This window comes from Mustela putorius, unplaced genomic scaffold (genome assembly GCF_011764305.1).
Source record: "Mustela putorius furo isolate JIRA1106 unplaced genomic scaffold, ASM1176430v1.1 tig00000228_pilon_pilon_pilon, whole genome shotgun sequence".
Classification (NCBI taxonomy): Eukaryota; Metazoa; Chordata; class Mammalia; order Carnivora; family Mustelidae; genus Mustela; species Mustela putorius.
Window position 1 is genome coordinate 39,924,913 of NW_025421322.1, and position 21,766 is coordinate 39,946,678.

The window sequence follows — 21,766 nt, forward strand, 5'->3', positions numbered from 1 at the left end:
GAAAACAACTACTCTGATTTAATGTGTCTTTTTGTAAGTGCATTTGGGGGGGAAAAAACGTTTCTGGGTTTGGTTGTTGGTTTTTTGTTTTTGTTTTTGAGTTTTTGTTTGAGTTTTTGAAATAGTTTTAGACGTGTGGAAGATTTGCAAAAGTAGCGCCGCGGTTCCGTGCGCCCTCCACGAGCTTCCTCTGATGATAACATCTTATAGAGCCGTGGGACACTTATCAGAGTGCAGAGATTTTAAATGCCTTTAAATTATATCATACATCTCATTCTGTGTTTTACTTTCTCCCTCAAGATCTTTATTAAAAAAAGACCCTTCTGGGGCACCTGGGTGGCTCCATGGGTTAAAGCCTCTGCCTTTGGCTCAGGTCATGATCTTGGGGTCCTGGGATCGAGCCCCACATCTGGCTCTCTGCTCAGCGGGGAGCCTGCTTCTCCCCCTCTCTCTGCCTGCCTCTCTGCCTACTTGTGATCTCTGTCCTAAAACTTTTAAAAATTATGGATCTCTTATGAATCTGCCTGGGTGGCTCAAATAAATGGGCTTCTGCTTTTTTTCAGGTCAAAAAGGGTCCTTCCCCGGGCTCTCTGCTCAGCAGGGAGCCTGCTTCCTCCTCTCTCTCTGCCTACTTGTGACCTCTGTCTGTCAAATAAATAAAATCATTAAAAAAAAAAAAGACCCTTCTGGGTTGCTGGGTGTGTATCTGGCCTATTACTCCATTTTCCTTTTTTGTCACATGATTTAGTTTAATTTTAAAAACCCTCCTGAGCGTATACCCCGATGACCAGAAGCTCCACGTCCTGACCCCCCCACCCCAGTTCATGGTGGCACATGCCAATGTCCGTGCTGGAAGCTTCCACGTTTTAGTCCATGTTACTGACGCGCGATCCAAGCCTGGTTACGACTCACCCGTTTGAGCATTTGAGGAGTTTATGGGGTGTGGACCCCACAGACCCCCCCCACCCACAGTCCGGGTGGTGGTGGACAGAGAGTCGTCGGGCCTTCCAGCTGGTTCTGGGGCTCCGTCCGGGCTGCTAGTGGGAGTGGGGGGCAGTGAGCCCCGCGGGCTTGTCCCCTGCTGGTGGTGCCTCACCTTTCCCTGGCGGCTCCGGCCAAACACGCACCGAACTTGAGAGAAGTCACACGTCTGTCCTTTCCTCTCCTGGGCAGTGTCTTCCGGATCGAACGCACACACTTGCTCCTTGGGCCCAGCGCCCCCAGACTTGCTCCCGGCCGGTCTGGAATTCTAGAAGCTCTAGAGCTCTGGTCTTACAATAAGCTTTGAGGCCATCTGAACGCACGTTTATGCTGGTATGAGGGCTCGTTGGGATTTTTTTTTTTCCTTTAATGAACATGGATGTTCCGTTATCCTGGCATCACCTTTTGGGAAGACCACGGCTCCCCCACGGAGGAACTTGCTCTCTGCTCTCTCGGGCTGGGTCTTTTTTGGCTCCTTCTCTGTGCTCCTGACCTGTCTGTGCCTTCTCTCGCCAATACTGCCCTGCCCTGTCATGCTGCTCCTTTCCTGTCTTGGATGGCCCTACTGAGAGGCTCTGTCTTCCGCCCGTCATGCGTCTCTGCGGCACCGGGACCTCGTCCGTGGAAAATGGTTCCTGCTGCGAGCCCCCTTTCCAGCCTGTACCCCGCATGGAGGTGTCTGTGTTTCTGCACTGGTCAAGGTCACGTGGGCTGCACCCCGGCCACATGGGGACACCTCGTTGTGAGGCTCTACGTCCTCCTGAGACCCCATGAGGAGCCCGGATTCAGGGGCTTGTGTAGACCATGAGACAGGCGAGGTTTGCACTATTGGCCCCACCTTCTGGGAACACTGGTCCTAACACCAGCGGAGTTTAAACTCTTTCCCCCACGTTATTTAGGTCCGTGTTGTGTGGGCACGAGTGGCAAGTGCGGGACCAGAGCGGGTCCACCCCTTGGAGCAATTCTGAAATCGCGTGTGTGCTGGTTAGGGTTGCACACAAACGTGCCCAGGTCGGGGGGATCCCCGCACACACACGCCACTCCACGGCCCGCGCGCTCAAACTCCCTCCTCCGTGCGGTTTCCCAAGGCGTCCTGGCTCTTGGAGCCCTTCGCACCCCTCCTGGATTCCAGCTCAGAAGTCGGGGCTGCGGCCTGACACCCACTGTGCACCTTCTCTACCGGGTTCCGTCCCTCACCAAGTGCCACGACAGAGGAAAGAGAAACACAGATGCGCGTGGCAACCCCTCCCCACACCATGCCTGGCCAAGGAGTCTGTGCCACCAGCTGGGACATGGCCACCTCCTGGGGCCTGGAGTAGAGAACAGAAAACAAGGCAATCCCCATCCTTTTCTGGTCACATTAGGAGCCCCCCATTTCCAGCTCCTGCACCTGCTCAACACACGCAGGCCTGGGCTGGCCTTCGAGTCCAGCCAGGAGACACCAGGAAGGAAACCAGCTCAGGGCTCCTCCGCGCTCCACACTCCACGGGCAGCGTTCCCAAAGTCCACAGGGCACTGCCGTATGTGCGGCGTCCGGGGACTCCAGCCACGCTCGGCGGACAGGCCAGGCAGAGGAGGCGGACTCCCATCACGCCCAGAACCAGAACCGGGTCTGACCCACTTCCTCCTACTGTCTCGCAGCAACCCGTGGCCTCCGTCCCCCCAGTTCATTTGCCTGCCTGCACGTGATTGTGCCAGGCCCTGCTCTGGTCTGCGTCCTTCTGCATCGGCACGAGAGCTGCTGTCTTCCGTGAAGGCAGGTGGGGACAGCGGGGTCGTTGGCCACGTGCGGTCAGAGGGCTGCCCACCAGGTCCACACCCGCGGGCACCCTCGGGACGCACCAGCTCTCAGACCTGCGTGTTCTCCCCACACCAGGCAGCAACTCGCAGGCTCACATCTGTCCGACAGGAAGGTATCAGGCCCAGCGTCTTTCTGTTTAACGCGCGTTTCCTGAATGAGGGGTGGATGTCTGTCTGCATCTTTCCAAACACCTGCTGGCTTTCGGGTCCCCCCTACGTGCATTCTTGCTTCCATCTGGGGCCTGTGCTTCTGTGGGATTGCCACCTCGTCCCGACTGGTCTGTGTGCTCTAGATGACAGCGTCAGCTGCGGTGAGCCCCCCCGGGGCTCCAGCGATCTCTTTGCTTTGCCCCCAGCGCCCATCAGGGCACACAAGCCCCCACTCCAGGGACGCGCCCTGTCTTCCCTTCTGCAGGGCGGTGTAATCGAATACTTCTGCTTGGGCCTCGCAGTTTCCTCTTCCACAGCTGCTTCTGGAGGCCCTTCATCGCCCGCGGGTCCTAAAGAGGTTCCCTGCTTTACTCTGTTACAAGGAAAGCCTGTCCCCGCATTCAGCCCCAGGGAACGAGCTTAGTTTTTCTCCAGGAAGTGAGTTTATCTCCAACACGATCGCTGAAGTAATCCCTCCTTTCTCCACGGAGTTGTCCCGCTGTCTCTACCCCGGACCCTAGGATCTCAGCTGTTCTGTTCATCTGCTCTTGCGCTGAGACTCTCTTACTTACTTCCTGCCGTCATCGCTTCCTAAACCGACTGGACTGCCGTGACTTTGCAGTGCGTCTTCCATCCGGTCGTTGCTCGGGAGGTCCCGAGGCCGTGCTCTTGGCGGCGTCTGGTTTCGGACGGTTCGACTCATCGCAGCCTCCGTTCACCGCCCCCGCCAGCTTTGCTCATCAGTTTCTGGTCTCGGAGCGGATTTCGCCCGCTAACCAGACGGCTCACGGACGCTTAGGAGGCCGGGCTCCGCTCCGGGCTTCCCGGCTCCGGCCAGGCTGGCCCGTGCCAGGTGCCGGTGCTGGCGGTCTGAGCGAGCACGCGTCTCAGCTCCGTGCGCGCTGGGCAGCCGCGCTGCGGGCGGTGAACAGAGCCTCGCCCCCTGCCGCCTTCCACGGGGCGCTGGACTGCGGTCAGCCCAGGCTCTGTGCCTCCCTCCCTCCCTCCCGGCCCCACTGCCTTCTGTTCTCTTCTCTCCAGTGCGTGTCCGGTGGGGTGACCTTACTCAGGCTGCTGGAGAGCCGGGCGCTTCCCGTGCTGCGGACATGCCACCCAGCTCATCGGGCCTCTCTGGACGTCCCTCTGCGGCTTTCCCCTCCTGTCTCCCCCCACCTGCCTCGGCTAGAGGGCGTCTCCCCTCAAGGCCAAGATTCAAACGCAGCCACCGCGCTTTCCTAAAGCTCCGTTTCTGTTTCGGATCTGTTTGGCCATGTCTGGTAAGTCTTTATCTTCCATCCTTTTCTGCTTGTCTTTGTGTCTCTTCAAGTATTTCACGCGCCATCACTCGGTGCGAAGTGCACTTGTCAATCCCAGTCTCTGAGGATCCCGGGAGCCTGGACCGGCTCTGGGTTTGCTCTCACTCCTCGGCTTCTTTCCTCGGGTCTGCAAACTTTTCTCAGAACCTCCAATACGGTTTCACTCGCCCCGTCTGCATGCTGAGGGCATAGGGTGTGAATCCCACCTGCAAGCAGCTCCCTGATCGCTGCTGCTCGGACCCGGGGGCAGGGCTGCCCGCAGGCCTGCCAGAGCCCAGGCTAAGCACATCCGGTCCAGTGCTCCCTCCTCCGGCTCTGGGAACATGGCCCTGACCCCAGCCCGGCCCCCCAGCCCAGTCCCCCAGCCCCCAAGGTCTTGGGTGCTTCCTGCCCATCATTCTGGCTGTTGGCTCAGTTTTGGACACTCCCGCTTTTTTGCTTTTTGTTTCCAAGGCTCTAGAGACTTCCCTTACTGTTCTCAAGCACCAGCAACACATTAAAAAGTACATTTATCATCATCTACCCAAGAGCTGCCCGTGTTTTCAGGCTTCTCGGGAACACTAGTCCGTGCGCGGCGGACGTTGGTGGCTGGTGTCCCCTCGGCTGACCCCAGAGTGATCTGGAACAAGTTGCGGTCCCTTCCACTGTCCTCATCCCCTCTCCGAGGCACTGTGTCCCTGAGGCCACACCCCTGTCCCCTCCCCCACAGGCTGCTGCACAGGGGACCCTCTCCTCCTTCTGACCATAGGAAACAGGCATCCCTCTCAGCGCAGCGTCACGCTGCTTCTCCTCCCCAACACTCGCTGCCCTGATGCCGGGGACACCTCCCCAGAGCTCGCACTGCTCCTCGCCCCAGGGCCTCCTCCTGGCACCGGATGCCCCCATCCTCCCCACCCTGCCTTCTGGCTCTGCCCACTTGGCCCCACAACCACACAGGGCTCCCAGCAGCCACTGTTGGAAGAAGAGCCCCTGGTCCCCCTGGGGCTGGACACGACCGTGGGGGACAGCACAGGCTTCTCTCCCACCCAGCACCCTATGGCCTCCATGTTTCCAGCAGACCCAGGCCCAGACTCGCCTGCATCTGCAGCTCCCCAGCCTCCCCCCACCCCCGTCCGCCCTTCCTGCTCTCTGGCTGGGACCCCAGACTGTCAGGAGCCACCTCCGGCCAAGGCCAAGCGGGCTGCAGCTCAAGGCCTTCCACCCCTCCCCGCCCACCACCACTCACTGGCGACGTCCTCCAGCGGCCCTTCTCCGGGATGCCCCCTCACTTTCCTGGCTGGACTGTCTGGGGGATTCCTGGGCCTGCAGACAGCTGCCGGGGTGCACGGGCACAAGCACACCCCCGGCACCTTGGGAAGATCAGAGCCGTGTCCCACGTCTGACTCACGTGCACCAGGCAACTATCACACGTCCAGAACCTTCTGAGCAGCCGCGGATGCCATCCCCAGAGCAGCCACAGGGAGCAAGGGGGCCATGGGACACAGCCGGATGACCCCTCAGCAGGGGCTGCAGCTGGCGGGAGGCTTTAGGTGCCCGGCTGGGGACCGGAGAGACAGCAGAGGGGACGGGGAGGAAAGCGGGAGGAGGCATCAGGCCGAGCAGCACAGCGAGGGGGGCACTGGGTCCCCAGGGCGTCAGGGCCACGGACGGCGCAGGAGGAAAGGCCGGAGGAGAGGCCACGATGGGGGTGGGGGAGCTAGATCAGGCCAGGCCTGTGGCTGGGTTTCACATGCTGGGAAGTCAGGAGTCACTGGATCTGGGAAGCCCTGGGAGGGCGGGGGCTGCCCGGGCCCACCCCCAGGGCTCTGGGCTCCGCACCGGCAGGTGAGGTTTCGGCTCATGAGGCCGCAGAGGGGCTGAGGACCCGTGTCCTGAGTGTGTGGATCGGGAGAGGAGGTGCCCTAGCCTCACGGAGGAGCAGTGGCGGGAGGGTCCAGGGCACGGAGAGCCTGGGGAGGCCAAGGGGAACTCTGTCGCATTTAATAGAGAAATAACACAGCATATGCCGGGAGCAAGGCCGACGGCCAGGGCTCAATGAGTCACGAACTGGGACAGTTCACTGATGTCTTCCAAAACGCTGTGGTAGAATCTGCGGCTCATGGAGTCTGGGTCCTGCCTCAGGACCTCCACATCTGCGGCAGAGACCCCCAGTTGCTGCACAGTCCCCCCAGGCTGGGGTAGGGCAGGGTGGGGGGCACTGCTCTGTCCCAGGAAACCATTCGGGTGTGGGGGAGACCCGGCCCTGTCCCAGGAAAACATGCGGGGTATGGGAGGCACAGCCCTGTCCCAGGAGCCCATGCGGGGTGTGGGGGTCACAGCCGTGTCCAGGAATGGAATCTCAAGGACAAGATGGTGGCCCGTCATTGGGACAGGCTGGTTGAGGGCCCTTCTCAGGATTCGGGAGACAAAGAGGTGCCACGTCCTCGGCCCTCGGGGCTCACGTTTCCTGAGGACGTTCAGGTCGCCCTTCTTCAGGGAAAAGCAGAGGTCGGTGAAGTAGTCGTGCAGGAGGCCCCCTGGGGCAGAGAGGGAAGGCGGGGGGTACACGGGCGCCTCTGGGGCCCGAGGGAGGCCGGCTTGGCAGGGACGGGAGGTCAGTGCGTGGCTGATAGGACCAGCACCCCCACCCCCTCCGGGGCTGCCCCCCGGGGTCCAGGAGCGTGGCCCGCAGTGTGGCAGCCCCAGCAGTGGGCGGTAGGGTGGTGCTGGTGGGCAGCATGGCGGGGGCGGGGGACTGTGGGCCGGCACGTACCGATGAACTTCATGGCTGTCCGCCTCAGGTTTCCGTGGGGGCTGGCGAGGTAGTGCAGGGCCTGCATGAGGAACTGGTGATAGCTGCCCAAGTTGCTCTCCACCTGGGGGGGGGGGGGACAAGGGTGCCCGTGGCTCCCCCGCCTCTGCGACCTGGCTCAGCCTGAGGCCCCAGCCAGCCCAGCAGTCCCAGGCCTGGAAGGACAAGGGCCCTACCTCAGTCTGGGTCCAGGCCCGGGGACCTGGTTCCTGCAGGGGTGGGGGAGAGGGGCTGGCGGGGCCCAGCTCTGGGCAACAGCTCCTACTCCCACCCACCTCGAGTGGGAGCCCGCGTCAAGGAGTCTGGGACCTTCCCTGTGGTCCCCACCGCCCAACACTGTCCCGAACGTCCTCCGGAAGCCACCTGTGCCCCTCCCAGTAGAGCTCCAGCGAGGGCCTCAGGGTGGGTCACCGCGCGAGGAGGCGGCGAGGTCTGCTGGGATCCTGGGCTCCAGGCCAGGGCGCGGCCTCACCACCAGCCTCGCACATTCTCCCAGGCACGGGCTGGGCGGCTGCTCTTCCACACAGGAGGGAGCTGGCCCAGGACAGACGCCACCCCTGAGGGGGTGCACTAGGAGACGCACACAGCCCAGCTGCCCAGGCCAGCCCTTCTGTGGCCGCCTCCTCGCAGCCTTGCCAGGTTTAGAAACCGGTTTGTTGTACCATCTAAGCCGGCTTGAATCAGTTCTTTGCTGTGTGCCCGCCCCTTACCTGAGCCTCAAGGCCACCCTGTGGCCCACACTTCCCACCGAGAGTCGCAGGCCCCCGCCGTGTGCACGCCAGGCCAGGGTTCCCCGAGTGGCACTACCTCCAGGCCACTACTGGCCGGCCTGGCCGGCCTCTCCGGCCCCGCGCAGGCTGGGCTGGCCCTCACAGCTGCATTCCCTCCACAGATGTCAGTGGGACCTCCAGGTCCTGACGGGAGGCAGCCTGAGGCCCACAGACTCCTCCTCCCACCCCTGAACCCGCCACAGCCAGACTCCTCTTCTGGTCACAAACCCACGTGCTGGGAATTTGGGCGTCTGCTCGTGACCTGAAAAGGACAGCAGCCTCCCCCTTCCGTGCCCGCCTGGGGCCCACCCCCAAAGCTGCGAGCCCTCTCATCCGGACTCTGGGTCCCCATGCCCTCGGCCACTCAGACATCAGGACTTTCTGGCCGCGGCTGTTCCCGTGTCTTGCAGAGGAAAAGCCCTGGGAAGGGTCTAGAACATTCTAATGCTCCACAAAGCAAGAAAGTCTAAAGAAAGAGTCCAGGGGCAGGGCTCACAAGAGAAAGGACTCAAGTTCAGGACAAGCCGGGTGTGACAACTGAAGCGACGCCCCTAACAGTGGCAATGATGTCTCCCTGAAGCGAGCAGGGTCATGAGCCGCAGGGCGGGCTGGGCTGCTTCCCCCAAAAGGATACGCTGAGTCCCAACCTCCAAGACCCCAGAACGGGACCATCCATGGAGATGGGGCCCCTGGAGGCAATGGCATTAAATGGGGTCAAGTGGCGGCCTCGGGAGGAGGGGAGGTGCCCACACAGCCATGCAGGGGGGGCACCATGTGGGGGCAGTGACGCCGCACAAACCCAGGGACCCCAGCTTCCACAGCCGGGAGGTGACAGGCGTGTGGTTCAGGCTGGTGAACCAAACCCGCCGAGCGGGACGAGGCTGGCAGCCCACCCTCAGGGACGGAGGGCGGAGACAGCCGCCACGTGGAGGGCCGGGAGATCCACGACAGGAGCACCCGTCACCGCGTGTCTCAAGAGTGACAGAATTCCCACAGGCACGGGTCAGCAGAAGTATCAGCACAGCGGCACAGCAGGACAGGAGTGCAGGCCCACCCGGGACAGTTAGCTGAAGCATTTGGGTAAATGCGCAGAGTTTTGAAAAGTAAAAAGTAAGTAACTGCCAGTGGCTCCAAGATGGCATATCCTCGCCGACGGAGCTCCGGCCACCAGCAAGCCTGGCCATGCCACCCAGCCACACTCCAAGGACAACCTGGGTCCCCAGACCCAACCAGCCCGAGATGACATTGCTTCCTCTTGGGCAAAACTCCAGAACTCCTGCAAAGTGAGGATGTGGGGAACCCTGCAAACCCAGGGATGCCTCCGTGGGGAAGAGCAGGAAGGCAGGGCCGTGGAGTGGAAGGCAGTGGGGACCCTGTCGCTCCCCCAACACTTGAGCCGCCCCGGGACCCCACGGTCCCACCGAGGCCAGTGGCGAAGGCTCACAGGTGTCTCAAGAAGTCTGTAGCTGCTGAAATACACGGAGAAAGGAGAAACGGAGAAAGACTTTGTGGTTCACGACTGCAACTTAGTAACTTAGCAACTTAGTAACGCAACTTAGTAACCGTGGGATGTTGTAGCAGACAAGCAGCTCAGCGATCAGTAAGACTCAGAAAGTGGCTATCGGGCTTCCACGCGATCTCTACATCTCCACATCTCTTCTGCCACGCGTGAGACAGGGGTCCCCCGGGGCGGACATGGGTGGGATGGAACCAGAACTGGAAGCCCCTCCGGGCACCGTGTCCATGGGGGGGCACCCCACACACCGGGCATCGCACACGCGCCGCTGCAGTCTAGGCCATGGAGGCTCCGAGGGGAGGCAGAGGGAAGCCGACAGGGGCTCTGCCTCTCGCGGCCTGAGTGAGGAGCAGGAGGAGACACCCGAACTGGGCAGCGGCAGCACGACACGGACCCGTGTGAGGACCAGGAGCCGCGCAGATACCACGCAACCGGGGCAGCTCAGAGCCGAGACATCAAATCCTTCCCAGGTCCTACCGGTGGGACAGTACGAAGGACTCTGGAATGGGGCGCACACAGAGAAGGATCCGCAATCCAGAATGACAGGGTACCAGAGCAGGAAAGAGACCCTGGGCCACGGGCAGAAAGCACCCGTAACAAGACTTGACGCCGAAATTCCAGGGACGGGAGCCACTTGGAGCAGGTAACAGCCCAGTGGGTGACCATAACCTCTGGGGACACCAGGAGCTCACCAGAAGAGAGCCAGATGCAGGAACCACGGCCAGGCCAGACCAGTGGAGGGGGCAGGAGGATGGGTGCCAGCAGGGGTGCTGAGGGTGAGGCAGAGGCGGGCGTGGAGAGCAGAGGTGGAGGGAAGACAGCGTGGGGCCACGGGGAGAAACTGTGGCACACAGAGGGTCACCAGCACCCCACGGGCCCCGCAGGGAGTCTGGCCCTGCGCTAGATGGGGGGGCACAGCCAACACGTCCCCCCCCATCCCCGCTGCAGATCTAGCTCTTGGCGGCTCCTGGCACCAGTGCCGTCCCCGAGCAGCGAGGGATTCCTGCACCAGACCCAAGTGCAAACCACGGCCAAGTAACACGTCTGCCTATGCAAAACTCAAAACCGCACGACCAGAGACACAGGAAGCAAAGTCACAAAGTCACAAACTGGGCAAAAACACGAGTAACTCACCGAGTTCCCACCCTGGAGCGCGCAAACGGCTCATCGTCCCCACGCATTCGAGCACACAAACCACAACACCGCAAGCACTGGGCGGAGGGCTCCTCCCCTCGGCCCCACCAGTGAGGCAGCACCCATGGGAGACACTGTCCTCCAGATGCTGAGAAGCCCGGCCTCCCTCTCTCTGGGCACCTTCACCTCCAGACGGCAGGCCTCCCCCCTACCCAGGAAACATGCACCGTCTCCCAGCCTCAGCAGGACCCCCGGACCCCCACACCCCCACCAGATCCCGCGGGGGCCAGGTGAGACAGCCTGCCTGCTGCCCAGCCCAGGAGAAGCCTGGATTGTGGTCCCCAAGCAGCAGGGAGGGGTCCCCGGGGCCAACTGAGAAACAGGCCAACTGCTAGAAATCAGAGCTGCGGTTTCTTGTTCGCGCACCCCATGCACGTCCAGCTCCTTCCCGCCCTCCTCAGCAGGAGACGTTGATGGAGTGAGGGGGGAGTCCTGGGTTCTGGGAGAGACGGGGCCCTCCCCAGGTCTGTGCTGGGGGCATCAGTGGGGGCCGACCCCCGAGGGCCCTCTCACCTGAGCTGTGGGCTCCGCCGTGCCCCCAGGGAGCCAGCCCTCGGTTCACACCCTCGGACTGAGTCAGAGGCCCCCCACGGGCTTTCAGTGCCAAGCCCGCCCTGTCCGGGTGCCCCTGAGAGGGTGCCGGGCCTAAGCCCATTCCCAGAGGCCCCCGAGGAGCGCGGCCCCCATCCGCCTCCCGTGCCCAGGAGGGCGCTGGCGTCGTACTGTGTAGATGAAGATGTCGTTCTCGGCGCCCAGGCCGTGGCCCCATGCCAGCTTCCCGAACAGCTCCTTCCGAAACTCCCACTTGAGCAGAATGGCGCAGCGCAGGAAGGTGAGCTTGGTGTGCTGGGCCGGGGAGAGACGGCCTCAGGCTTCCTCTCGTGGGTGCCCTCTCGGCTACAGCCCAACCGGCTGGCCTTCTGCAGCCACACCGGCCCGGAGACACTGAGGGTCCCCGCCCCGTGAGGACCCCTCTCACAGCTGTGCCCATGCCCTGGAGGGGCTGTACCCATGGAGGGGCGCCCCACAATAGTGTCTTTACCCACCCGTACACCCCATGGGTGTTCCACTCTAATTCACAGGAAAACTCAAGAGGCCAGTGGTCACTCTGGCCACCCCGGCTTCCTTCCTGACCTTGAGGGGTTCTCTCAAGGGCTAGGGGATAGGCTTCCAGGAAAGGAAGACCAGCCCCTCAATCACCAGCACCCAATAGCCACAGCCTGTAGTCCCAGAACCCTCTAGAAAGTCTCTGGGTCCCTCTGTCTCCAGATAACCCCACGACCTCGGGTTGTGGGGTCTCTACAGAACTGATTAAGGTCACAGGGATCCTGGGCGGCCCTAGGGTAGCCTGACCTGTGTCATTGTAAGGACAAACTTGGACACACACACAAGGGGACAACCGCATAAGGACACAGGGAGAAGACGTGGTCTACATACCCAGGAGAGAGACCCTCAGAGGGGACCAGCCCTACCCCACCCTGAACCCCGCAGCGGCCTGAACTAAGACAGGCCTGTTCCCAAGTGGGCCTTTCCCTGCCTTGCTGAGTTGAGGGGGCACTGGCCCACCCAATCTTTAAGCAAAGCTCCGTTTCTTCCCAAGTCTACCTGCCCCGTGCTCGCCCCTACGTCCGCAGGAGACTGAGCTCTCCCCCAGCAACAAGGAGGCCCTGATCACAGGCCAGGCCGGCACTCCCCCAACTCCTGACGTCCGCTGGCTCGGAGAATGCACTGCCCTCCTTCACTAGGAGGCTTCTGGCCTCTGGGCAGCTTATCCAGCTTCCCAGGCTTTATAAGCCCGCCTCCTCCAGGCAGCCTCTCCTGCTTACCTTGACACTCTCCTCCGAACGCCCATCTGTACCCCTCCACCTCCCACGGGCGGGCGACACTGCTGCCTTCTCCTAGTCTCCCGTCCACCCCCTGCCCCCCCCCCCCGCTTCCTCGGCCACGCGGGCTCTCAGCAGCCACCTGGCGCCAGGCCCTCTCTCCGGCGGGAGGGTCTCCTCGCCGGGTCAGGCCACCAGAGAAGGGTCCAGAGGGCTGGGTCCCGGGGGGCGGGGGATGGCCTGGAACTGAAGGAAGCCCCTCCATGGGAAAGAAGCAGTTTCCTGCGGGCTCAGGAGGGACTGGGGAGGGGCAGCGGGCAGGCCTGCGTGGGTAGGGGTGAGGGGTCCGAGCCAAGGCATTTGGTGACTGGAGGCCCGCCCTGGACAGCCGCTCGTTGGGCCCGCTTGCCTGTGCGGCTTGAGGCCGGGCGCTCACCGTGGCCACGTCGGGGCAGGGGTCCGCCAGGTGGAGGAGCAGCGGCACGAGAGCCTGAAAGGCGAAGGGCTTGAGCTCCGGCCGGTACTTCCTGCCGCCGCTGTGGACAACGTCTCCGAATAGCGAGATGGCTCCTCCCCGCACCGGGGCCTGCTCCTGCGGGACGGGACGCCGGAGCCCTCAGCCGCCAGCAGCCCGCCCCCCACCTGCCCCCTCTCCCACCTTCTGCTCTGGCCTCAGACGTGGTGCGCGGCGGCCTGGGCCCTCACGCCCTCTCCAGCTCGCCGCGCGACCCTGTCCGGCCCACGGGGCTGCCTTCTCTCCAGCCGGTCCCCGCTCCTCCCGCCACCCCTCCAGTGGCTGCAGCCCTCCTGTTGGGTTGGCTTCTTGCCCCCAAGGTTTCGCTCCGCTGTTCTGCAGGTTCTCTGCAGGGCCTCGGGGGCGTGCCAGGTCGGGGCTGTGGCATGGGCCCTGTGGCCAGACCTGGGACGGTCGAGCTCTGTGACCCTGGCCGGATGGGGACCCTTCTGGCTTCAGGTCATCCTGGGGCCTCCACGGCCTCACCCAGCCTCGGGGACTGCAACACACTTGCCCCTAGACACCTGCCACCGGGCCCTGTGGTCCCTCCCGGCCTCACCCCTCCTGCCGCTCCTGCCATCAGCTCCTGGGCTGCACTAGGGATCCCCCAGATCAGGGCCGTTCCTGCCCCATCCCCCTCCCCCACTCTGGTCCCCAGCCTCCCGGTGGAGGAGCATGTGGCTTGGGCAGGATCACAGTCCTGGCAGCCCAGAGGCCTCCCAGAAACTTGCACACTGTGGGCGGTTTCCGCAGGGCTCAGGAAGACTCCACCCACAAGCCCCGGGGGTGGGAGGGGGGAGCGGCTTCGGCTGCTCCGATTGGCTGCGCCGCTGCCCCGCCCTCACATCCTCGAACAGCGGCAGCAGGTGCTGGGCCATCTTGAGGCTGGCAGCGCCGACGCCCTGGGTCCCCAGGCGGTGCAGGATGTCGCCCAGGATCTCCATCAGGCCCATGAGGTCCTTGGGGTCGGGCTTCCCGAAACGGTCCAGCAGCCCGGCCAGCTGCCCACGGAGCAGCACCACCTGCGGGGCAGGGAGGAGACAAAGCCACTCCACAGCCACCCTGCTCCATCCCTAGCGGCCTTCTGCACCTGCCCCACCGTGTCCCCCTCCCCCATGGACCCCGAGGCTCTCTGCCCGCCCCGCCTCCCTGTCACAGGCAGCACGGGCCTGAGCCCCAGCCCTTGCAGGAACACCCAGGTGGTGTGGCTGTCAGGTGAGGAAGCCAGAGTCCCAGCCCCCCAGCCCCCTCCATTCCAGAAACCCTAGGAGCCCCAGCCCTAGGCAATACAGCGGGGTTTCCTAAAATTCCCACCCTCTCCTGCCTTGGCCTGACTTGCCTTCCCCGCCTGTCCGGTCCAGTGGGACCATCAGAGGGGGCTCTTCTCAAATGCCTCCTCCTCCCTGCGGTCTTCCTGGCCTAGGAGCAGGCAGACCCTCGTCTCACCTTCTTGGGGTGCATGAGCGTGCTGCTGAGGCCCTTCAGGCTCATGGCCCGCACCAGCTGGTTGGGGTGGTTGAGGCCCAGGCTCAGGAAGCTGTCCACGGTCCTCCGGGACACGTACTGGGTGAGCTCTTGGCTGTTGAGAAACTGAGCGGTGTGGGCACCGTCAGCTGCCCGGGACCAACAGCCTGTAGCCCAAGGGAGGTCGTGGGCTTGGGCTTAAGGAAGCATTTCCAGGCAGCAAGCGGGTCGGATGCGGAAAGCAGAAGTTAGGAAGCCCCCATATTGGAGGGTCCCAGAGGAAGTTCAATTCTCAGAACTTCTTAAGGGCCAGAGGCCAGAGGCCAGGAGCAGGGGCAGGGCAGAGCCAAGGAGGGGCTGACCTCCGTGATGATGAGAATGGCCACGATGTTGTCCCGTTCCTCGGAGCTCTTCAGGGAGATGACTGCCTGCCCCAGGACAGCCTTGACCTCACAGTCATAGTGGGCCATGGCCCTGGAGAGGCAGACACAGGGGCCTCAAGGTCTTCATCCTTGGCCAGGGGTTCCCCCAGCCCCCCTCGACCTTGCTCAGTCAGAGACACGGCCCAGGCAACAGAGTCTAGGGGACAGGTCCCAGGGTAGGGTGCAGGGGAGCCCCATGAGGGATGCCATCTGGGCCGGGCCCCCCCAGGCTCGCGCTCACCTAGCCAAGAGGGTTACTCCCTCTGTGTAGGTTTCCAGATGCTCGAAGAGCTCCCAGCCTCGCAGCAGCTTGAGGTGGGCAAACACCTCCCAGTAGTTGGTGGTCCAGAAGAGACCCTTCAGGGCCTCCAGGCAGGTCCTAGGGGCACGTGGAGTGTTCAGAGGAGGGGAGTCGGGGCTCCAGGCCAGGGTCTCCTCAGCTGCGCCCTCCCTCTCCCATCTGGGCCCGGGGGAGCGGCCCCCTTCCAAGCTGTGTCTTGGGATTCCGGCTTCTGCCGGCTTTGGGTCCCTGGGGCCCTGCTCCCCGGACTGCGAGCCTCTAGCCGGGGCCGGAGTTCACCCCTTTCTGGGTCCCCAGCACTTAGCTCTGGGCCTGGGGCCCACCAGGGCCTTCCACGGGTGCATGGGATGGCCTGGGGCCCGGGGGTGCAGGGCTGGGCCCCGAGTCCACGTTAGAGGTCTCACCTGCAGGGGCTGAGGGGCTGCACCTCCAGGACGTCCTCCTCGTAGTCCGAGATGCCGTCCACCACGCCCAGCTCAAACAGGTAGCGCAGCTGGGTGAGGAGGCCCACCAGGAGGCCCGCGAAGGCCCAGCGCACGGTGGCCTTGTACTCCCGGGTGTACAGGAGCTCGTAAATGGTGCCCAGGGCCTGCAGCAGGCGACAGAGCCGGACTCGGGGAGGCGACACCCTCACCGGGGCCAGCGGAGTGGCCGTCACCCCACCCCACCCCCACCTGGGCCCCTGCTGCCTGTGCCTGGTGGGGGCTGGGAGGTCCACGCTGGGGCTCAGCATCGAGGGTCCTCGGCGGCTCCTGATGAGACTCTCCTCGGCCGGGTCACCCGGGGATCCCACAGGACACCCCCCCGGATGACAACGCCGCTGCGAGGGGGGCGGGCGCTGGGGGCACACGGGGGTGGGGGGGGGGGGGGGGGGGGGGGGGGGGAGGAGGCTCACCAGCAGGGAGATGAGCTCCGCTGGCTGGCTGAGCCTGAGGAGCTTCCCGGTGGGCCGCACCTTCAGCTTCATGTAGAGCAGGGTGAGCACCCTGCGAGCCAGCTTCGGGTTGCCCGCCAGGGCCTTCCACAGCAGTAGGACCTGTCTGGGGAGGCAGGGAGCCCAGTCCCGCCAGGGGTGGAGGGGCCGGTGGGATGTGACCCTCGGGAAAGCAGGGTGACCTCCTCGCCGTGTGGGAGTGGAGACGACTGGGCCCATCGGGGGCGGAGAGGGAGCCCTTCCCTCGGGGAGCCCAGGAGGCTGTGTCCTAACGGCCTGTGAGGTCGCCCTCCCAGCCCCGCTCAGAGCCCGCAGCCCAGGCTAGCTTTCCCTAACATTAGAGCTTGTTCCCACTGTGCTGCCATCCCTTGCCAAGTGACCTTCCCCAGCTTGCTTCCTCCCTGGGGACGTGGGGCTCAGCCCTCAGGCGCCTACGATTAGATGGACCAGGCAAAGGGGCACCACATTGGGTGTGTCTCCCTGGGGACGGGGTGGGGGGCTCATGTTGCTGCATGCCTGGGAGCCCTGCTCCCTGTTGAAGGGACTGTGGCCCTGTGATGGCCTGGTGCTCCCCAAGAGGATCCTGGGGCCACCCTGGTCCCCCAGCACCCCTCAGACTTCAGGCCACACACACACAGACTACTCAGGGGTGCTCTGACTGGGCCTACTCCGCAGCCCAGGGCCCCCCACTTTGTCCAGGGCTCCAGCTTCCTGCCGCCGGGCCCATCTAACATCCCCAGGTGCAGCTTAGAAAGTGAACACTAGCCCCAAGGGGCAGTGGGGCGGTCTGTGTATGGGCCCGGGGCCCTGGCCAGCTGGGGGTGCTGCTTGGGGCAAGTTAGGTCCTTTGGGTCGCCCAGCTGACCTCCGAAAGCCCCTGCGATTTGGCCTCTAAGGGCTCTCTGAGTCTGAGGGACACTTCCATGCCGAAAGTCCCCTTCCTAGGACTGTTGGAGCCTCCTTTAACCCCTCAGCCTGGGACAGCTCCAGGGACCCCCCTGGCCTTGGCTCCAGAGTCTGGGAAGGAGAGGACAGGCGGGCGAGCACACAGCGGCCTGCTCAGGAGCGGGGGAGTCTGCCCAGAGACAGTGTGTGGTGTCTGGAGTGGTGAGGTGCAGGCATCTGCCTCAGGGTCATGGGCACAGGGGACCTACCTCTCGGAGGGGTGACCCAGGGACAGTATCACCTCGACAGTCTCTTGGGTGTACTGAGTCCCCAGCACCGTCACCACCTTCATCATGGTCTGCAGGACGCCCTTGAACATGACAGAGGACAGCTCCTGGAACAGGCCCTGCAGGATCTCGGCCACCTGCGCGTGGAAGGGCAGCGGGGAGCGGGTGTCACCGTGACCACCTGGGGCCGTGCAGTGCTGGGGGCCGGGGGCGCCCTCCGGACCCACCGCCTCTGGGGCTCAGTGGCACTGGTGACAAGGTGTACATGCCCACGGGCTCACGGACACGTCGGAGGTGCAGCTGGCTGGCTGGCTGGCTGCCTGCCCCCGGCCCGGGGCCGGCCACGAGGTCGCACCTGCTCTCTCTTGACGCGGCGTTCCTCCAGGAGCAGCAGGAGCAGCTGCGAGGCCAGGTCGCACTGTGGCTGGCTGCGGCTGCCCAGCCTCTCCACGAGGGTGAGGACGAGCTGCGTGTGCTGGGCCACCGTCAGGCTCCTGTTCAAGGCCTGGGCCGGGGTGCAGGGTGGGGGGTGGTGAGGGGCCACGGGGGCACTAGCCCCGGTCTCTCCTAATTGGGGCGAGGAGAGGGGGCACAGTTCTGACTCCGAGGCGGAGTGAGAGCCAGGATGCAGATGTGCAGGGACCCCCGAAAGGACCCTGCCCGGTCGCCCCTCCCCACCGGACTGTTGGTGACCCTCCTCCCCAGCTTGGCTCCATGGTGACTGCCGCTGCTCCAGACAGTTGCTTTGGGGATGGTGATGGGAGCAAGCGGTTCTGTCCGGAGGTCAGGGCCCCTCAGGAGCCGCCTACAGCCAGGGACTGACTCGGAGTCCAAGGGCCCAGCCGCTGCTTCGGGGGTGCGCTTCACACCGCGGCCCTCCTGTGGCTTGAGCTGAGACCATTCGCCCCCGGCTCGACCCTCGGCTCGTCCCTGCCGCTCTTGCTCCCCCCCTCCTCCTGAGCACACAGCTTCGTCCTCGGAACTGCCTGGGAACCCCTGTCCCCGGGCTGTTTCCAGGGACCCCACCAGGACAGCAGGCTTCTGAGCACCCTGCCCCCCCGGGAGGGATCCTGGGGGCCGTCTGTGTGTGTGGAGGCAAGGGATTGTGGCTCCTGTCCCAGCAGGCTGGGGGTCGGGCCCAGGGACCCTTGCATGAAGGCAGGGAAACCGAGGCAATGGAAGGGTTGGACACCCCCCAGGCCATTGGAGGCGGAGCTCGGACTCGAACCCAAACCCTGGACTGGGAAGGAGACACCCAGCGCAGGGAGGGCAGAGGCCGAGGGGAAAGTGCGGGCCAGTCCCGGCAGACCCACTAGTTACCCTCCTGAGGAACCACAGAGGAAAGGCCATGAGGACCGCCACGGCCGAGGTCAAGGAGAACCTTAGACCCTGACTCGGCGGGGGGTGGGGGGTGGGCGCTGTCTCCAGGTCACAGGCGGGAGGGTGCGGCGTCCAGCCCGCTCCACCTGCCCAGCCCCCCACAGAGGTTAGAGAACGGGCGGGCGGCGCTCCGGGGTTCCACGTGGGGCCCACCGCCCCTCCCCCCGCTGCAGCAGGACCACCTTCACCACGTTGTAGCATTTCTTCTCTGACTGCCTGAAGGCCTTTGCCTCGAAGTTCTTCATCTTATTCAGAAGAATGAACTGCTCTGTGCTCCCTGAGGAGGGGCACCTGTCAGGAAGCCGGGACCCTGGCGGCCGCAGCCCCCTGCCCCCCCCCCCCACTCACCCTTCTGCTGGATCAGAAGCTGCAGAAGCAAGTAGATGCTCTGGCGGGAGTGGCTTCGCGTCACCGGGTCCTTGTCCTGCCACAGCAGCGCCAGCAAGCCGAGCTGGTGGCCCAGCAGGGAGGGTGTGGCCTCTTCCTGGGGAGGCCATTCGGGGAAGCCGGCCTGGGTCCAGACACCCCGCCCCGCGCCCCTGCTCTCCGCTGTCCCTCCCTCCGTCCTGGGCCCAGCGTCTAGGCTGGCCTGTGCTCTTTGTTCCCTGGGCCAGAATGCGCTCCCTCTGCCCCCCAGTCTCTCTCCCCACCCTCCTCCAGGTCTCTGCTCCGAGGCAGCCTTGCCAGCAAGATCTCCCGGACTGTGCTATTTGAACCGCAACCTCTGCCCCAGGACAGGGGCACCACAGGGTCTTTGTGTCGTCCCCCAGCCCCGTGCCTAGCCACCGGATGCTCGGCGAATAGTGACTGTGAGACCTGGGGGGGAGGGTCGGTCCCGCAGGGAGGCAGGAGGCCCCTGGGGGGTGTCCTTGCTCCTCCCCTCGCGCGTCCCCCCCCTCCTCCCCACAGTGCAGGGCAGGGGGACGCTCACAGTGAGTGTCACGTAGTCCACCGTGTACTGGAGGAGCAGGAAGGTGGTCTGTGCCGCTCGCTTGCGCTCGTGGCTCTTGTCTGAGTGCAGCCAGGGCTCCACGTGCTGCCGTGGGGAGGGGAGCCCGTGGGCCCTCGCCGCCCATACCTGGCCTTGAACATGGCCGCTGGGGCCGAGTCACAGCGGGGCGATCCATGCCCGTCCCGCCCCCGGATGGTTCACCCCTCTAGGTCTGGCCACCGGCCCGGCTCCCTCAGGTGAGGCCAGGTCTGGGACCACGGGACCCAGAAAGACCCTGGGGCGGCCTCAGTGGCCTCAGGGGCTGCAGCGGCGGTAGGGGATGGTGGGCAGACCGGAGCCAGGAAGTTTGAGGGTCTGTCTCCAGCTGTGCAAGGGCCCGCATCCCATCCGAGTCTGTTCCTCCCCGCCCTCAGGGGCGCCTGCATTGGAGGTCACCAGATCAAGGTCACCTGATCCTTGCAGAGTCCTTAACTCTTCTGAAACGCCCGCCACTGCCTTCGTGAGAGGACAACCCCTGGAGCCCTTGGGTCAGCGGTGTGGGGCACAGTGGCCAGCCTGCCCCGCCCCCGTATAGGAGGGACCACCCTGAGTGGACCTTAGAGAGTCCAGGGCCCGGATCGCGCTGGGCAGCGAGAGCCGCCAGTTCTGCGCCCCGTGCCCCGCCGGCCCGCACCTGCAGCAGGAAGCACATCTCGTCCATGCTCTTGTTCTCGGAGAGGAAGCTCTGGAGAAGCAGGTCCAGCGCCTGCATGGATTTCTTGTACAGCGCCTGACAGGGCAGAGCGCGACCCTGCGTCAGGGTGGTTACACCAGCCTCTGTGGCCGACCCGCTCGTCGTCTCTCCCCTGGGGCTCCGTGAACTGCCCCTGATGAGGGCTTGGTCGCTGCTCCCTGCGGGGCTCAGGGAGATGGCTGTGACATCCGTGCCGGATCCTATCCTCACCCTGGGCCCCAGGGAGGACCGGCAGCACCCTTGTGCCTGCCAGGTCTTCCCGTGCTAACTGCTGCGGTGTTCCATCTGCCCCCAAGGCCTCAGGAAGGGACCGAGCCCAGAGAGCCACAGATGTCCCCACGGGCGCACCGCCGGCCCGGGCTGCACCCTGAGGCACTCCTCCCAGCACAGAAACAGAAACCAGAAAGTACTTGGAACTGAGTGAGGACGAAAACACAATGTGTCAAAGTCGATCATCTCCACGGATACGCAAAAACGTCTGACCCCGCCCAGCATCCGCCTCGGCAAATGAGCTCAGGAAACCAGAAGGATAAGCGAACCTTCTCAGCCGGACGGGGAGCGTCTGAGGGCCCACAGGAAGCCACAGCCACGGCCCACAGGGCACCGAGGCGGGGTCTGCCCCATGAGACCCAGGGCAAGAGGATGTCTGCTCCCACCCGTGCCGGTCCGCGTGGCGCGGAAGGTTCTAGCGAGTGCGGGAAGCCAAGGAGATAGGGCCGGCATCCACACTGAAGAGAAAGAAGGAGACCCTTTATTCCCAGAAGCCATCAGAGTCCTACAGAGTCTCTAAACGGCTCGTCAGTGGTTCAGCAGAGCTCCGGGAAGATGTAGGATCAATGTACCGAAGTCAGTTGTATTTCTGCATACTGGCAATGAACAAGGGGAAAGGAAAAAAACATTTTTTAAAGATTTTATTTATTTATTTGACAGACAGAGATCACAAGTAGGCAGAGAGGCAGGCAGAGAGAGAGGAGGAAGCAGGCTCCCCGCTGAGCAGAGAGCCCGATGCGGGGCTTGATTCCAGGACCCGGGGATGATAACCTGAGCCAAAGGCAGAGGCTTTAACCCACTGAGCCACCCAGGCACTCCAAGGGAAAGGAAAATTTTAAATATTACTGGCAATATCAGAAAAATATGCAAAATACACAGGAGAGAATCCAACGAAAGGCGTGCAAGACATCAAACACGAAAAACCGGGGAGCTCTCGAGGGGCTCAGAGACCACCGAAGTGAACCGGTCGGCACGTCGAGCACCTCGATTACAAGACAAAATGATTTCCAGATGTCAGTTCCCCCTGATCTATCTATGGAATCAGTGTACGTCTAGAAGCTGACCTGCTGGTTCTGTAACTCAGATGTAAATGCACAGAACCTAGACATGCAGAAACAACTTTGAGAAAGATGAGCCAGTATGAAGGACTTCTACCACTTCCGAACTTACCCGAAGCTCCCAGGGCAGGACAGGGTGGCCTTAGCATAAGCAGATGGACAGAGCCAGGGGAGCCTGGGCGGCGCAGGTAGGGAAGACTCCGTCCCTTGGTTTCGTGCTCTCAG

General features: G+C 63.6%; 1 protein-coding gene across 2 annotated transcripts in view; it reads right to left on the reverse strand.

Annotated features, from left to right (window-relative positions):
- Nucleotides 1-1,345: 1,345 nt before the first annotated feature.
- Nucleotides 1,346-21,766, reverse strand: part of LOC101689755 (maestro heat-like repeat family member 5) — a 32,323-nt gene continuing 11,902 nt past the window's right edge. Inside the window, exons 12-29 of one of the 2 annotated variants that reach the window (XM_045078202.1) lie at nucleotides 20,753-20,941; nucleotides 20,154-20,249; nucleotides 19,460-19,564; nucleotides 18,877-19,012; nucleotides 18,711-18,805; nucleotides 17,504-17,653; nucleotides 17,131-17,285; nucleotides 15,938-16,082; nucleotides 15,447-15,631; nucleotides 14,983-15,120; nucleotides 14,682-14,793; nucleotides 14,302-14,445; nucleotides 13,701-13,877; nucleotides 12,778-12,933; nucleotides 11,242-11,364; nucleotides 7,000-7,102; nucleotides 6,689-6,763; nucleotides 1,346-6,379 (exon numbers count right to left, since the gene is read on the reverse strand). In XM_045078202.1, the coding sequence (XP_044934137.1) occupies nucleotides 6,279-6,379; nucleotides 6,689-6,763; nucleotides 7,000-7,102; nucleotides 11,242-11,364; nucleotides 12,778-12,933; nucleotides 13,701-13,877; nucleotides 14,302-14,445; nucleotides 14,682-14,793; nucleotides 14,983-15,120; nucleotides 15,447-15,631; nucleotides 15,938-16,082; nucleotides 17,131-17,285; nucleotides 17,504-17,653; nucleotides 18,711-18,805; nucleotides 18,877-19,012; nucleotides 19,460-19,564; nucleotides 20,154-20,249; nucleotides 20,753-20,941 (2,385 nt within the window). In that variant the 3' untranslated portion in view covers nucleotides 1,346-6,278. Of the gene's footprint in view, nucleotides 6,380-6,688; nucleotides 6,764-6,999; nucleotides 7,103-11,241; nucleotides 11,365-12,777; nucleotides 12,934-13,700; nucleotides 13,878-14,301; nucleotides 14,446-14,681; nucleotides 14,794-14,982; nucleotides 15,121-15,446; nucleotides 15,632-15,937; nucleotides 16,083-17,130; nucleotides 17,286-17,503; nucleotides 17,654-18,710; nucleotides 18,806-18,876; nucleotides 19,013-19,459; nucleotides 19,565-20,153; nucleotides 20,250-20,752; nucleotides 20,942-21,766 lie in introns of those variants that run through there. The other variant, XM_045078204.1, reaches the window with a different exon arrangement.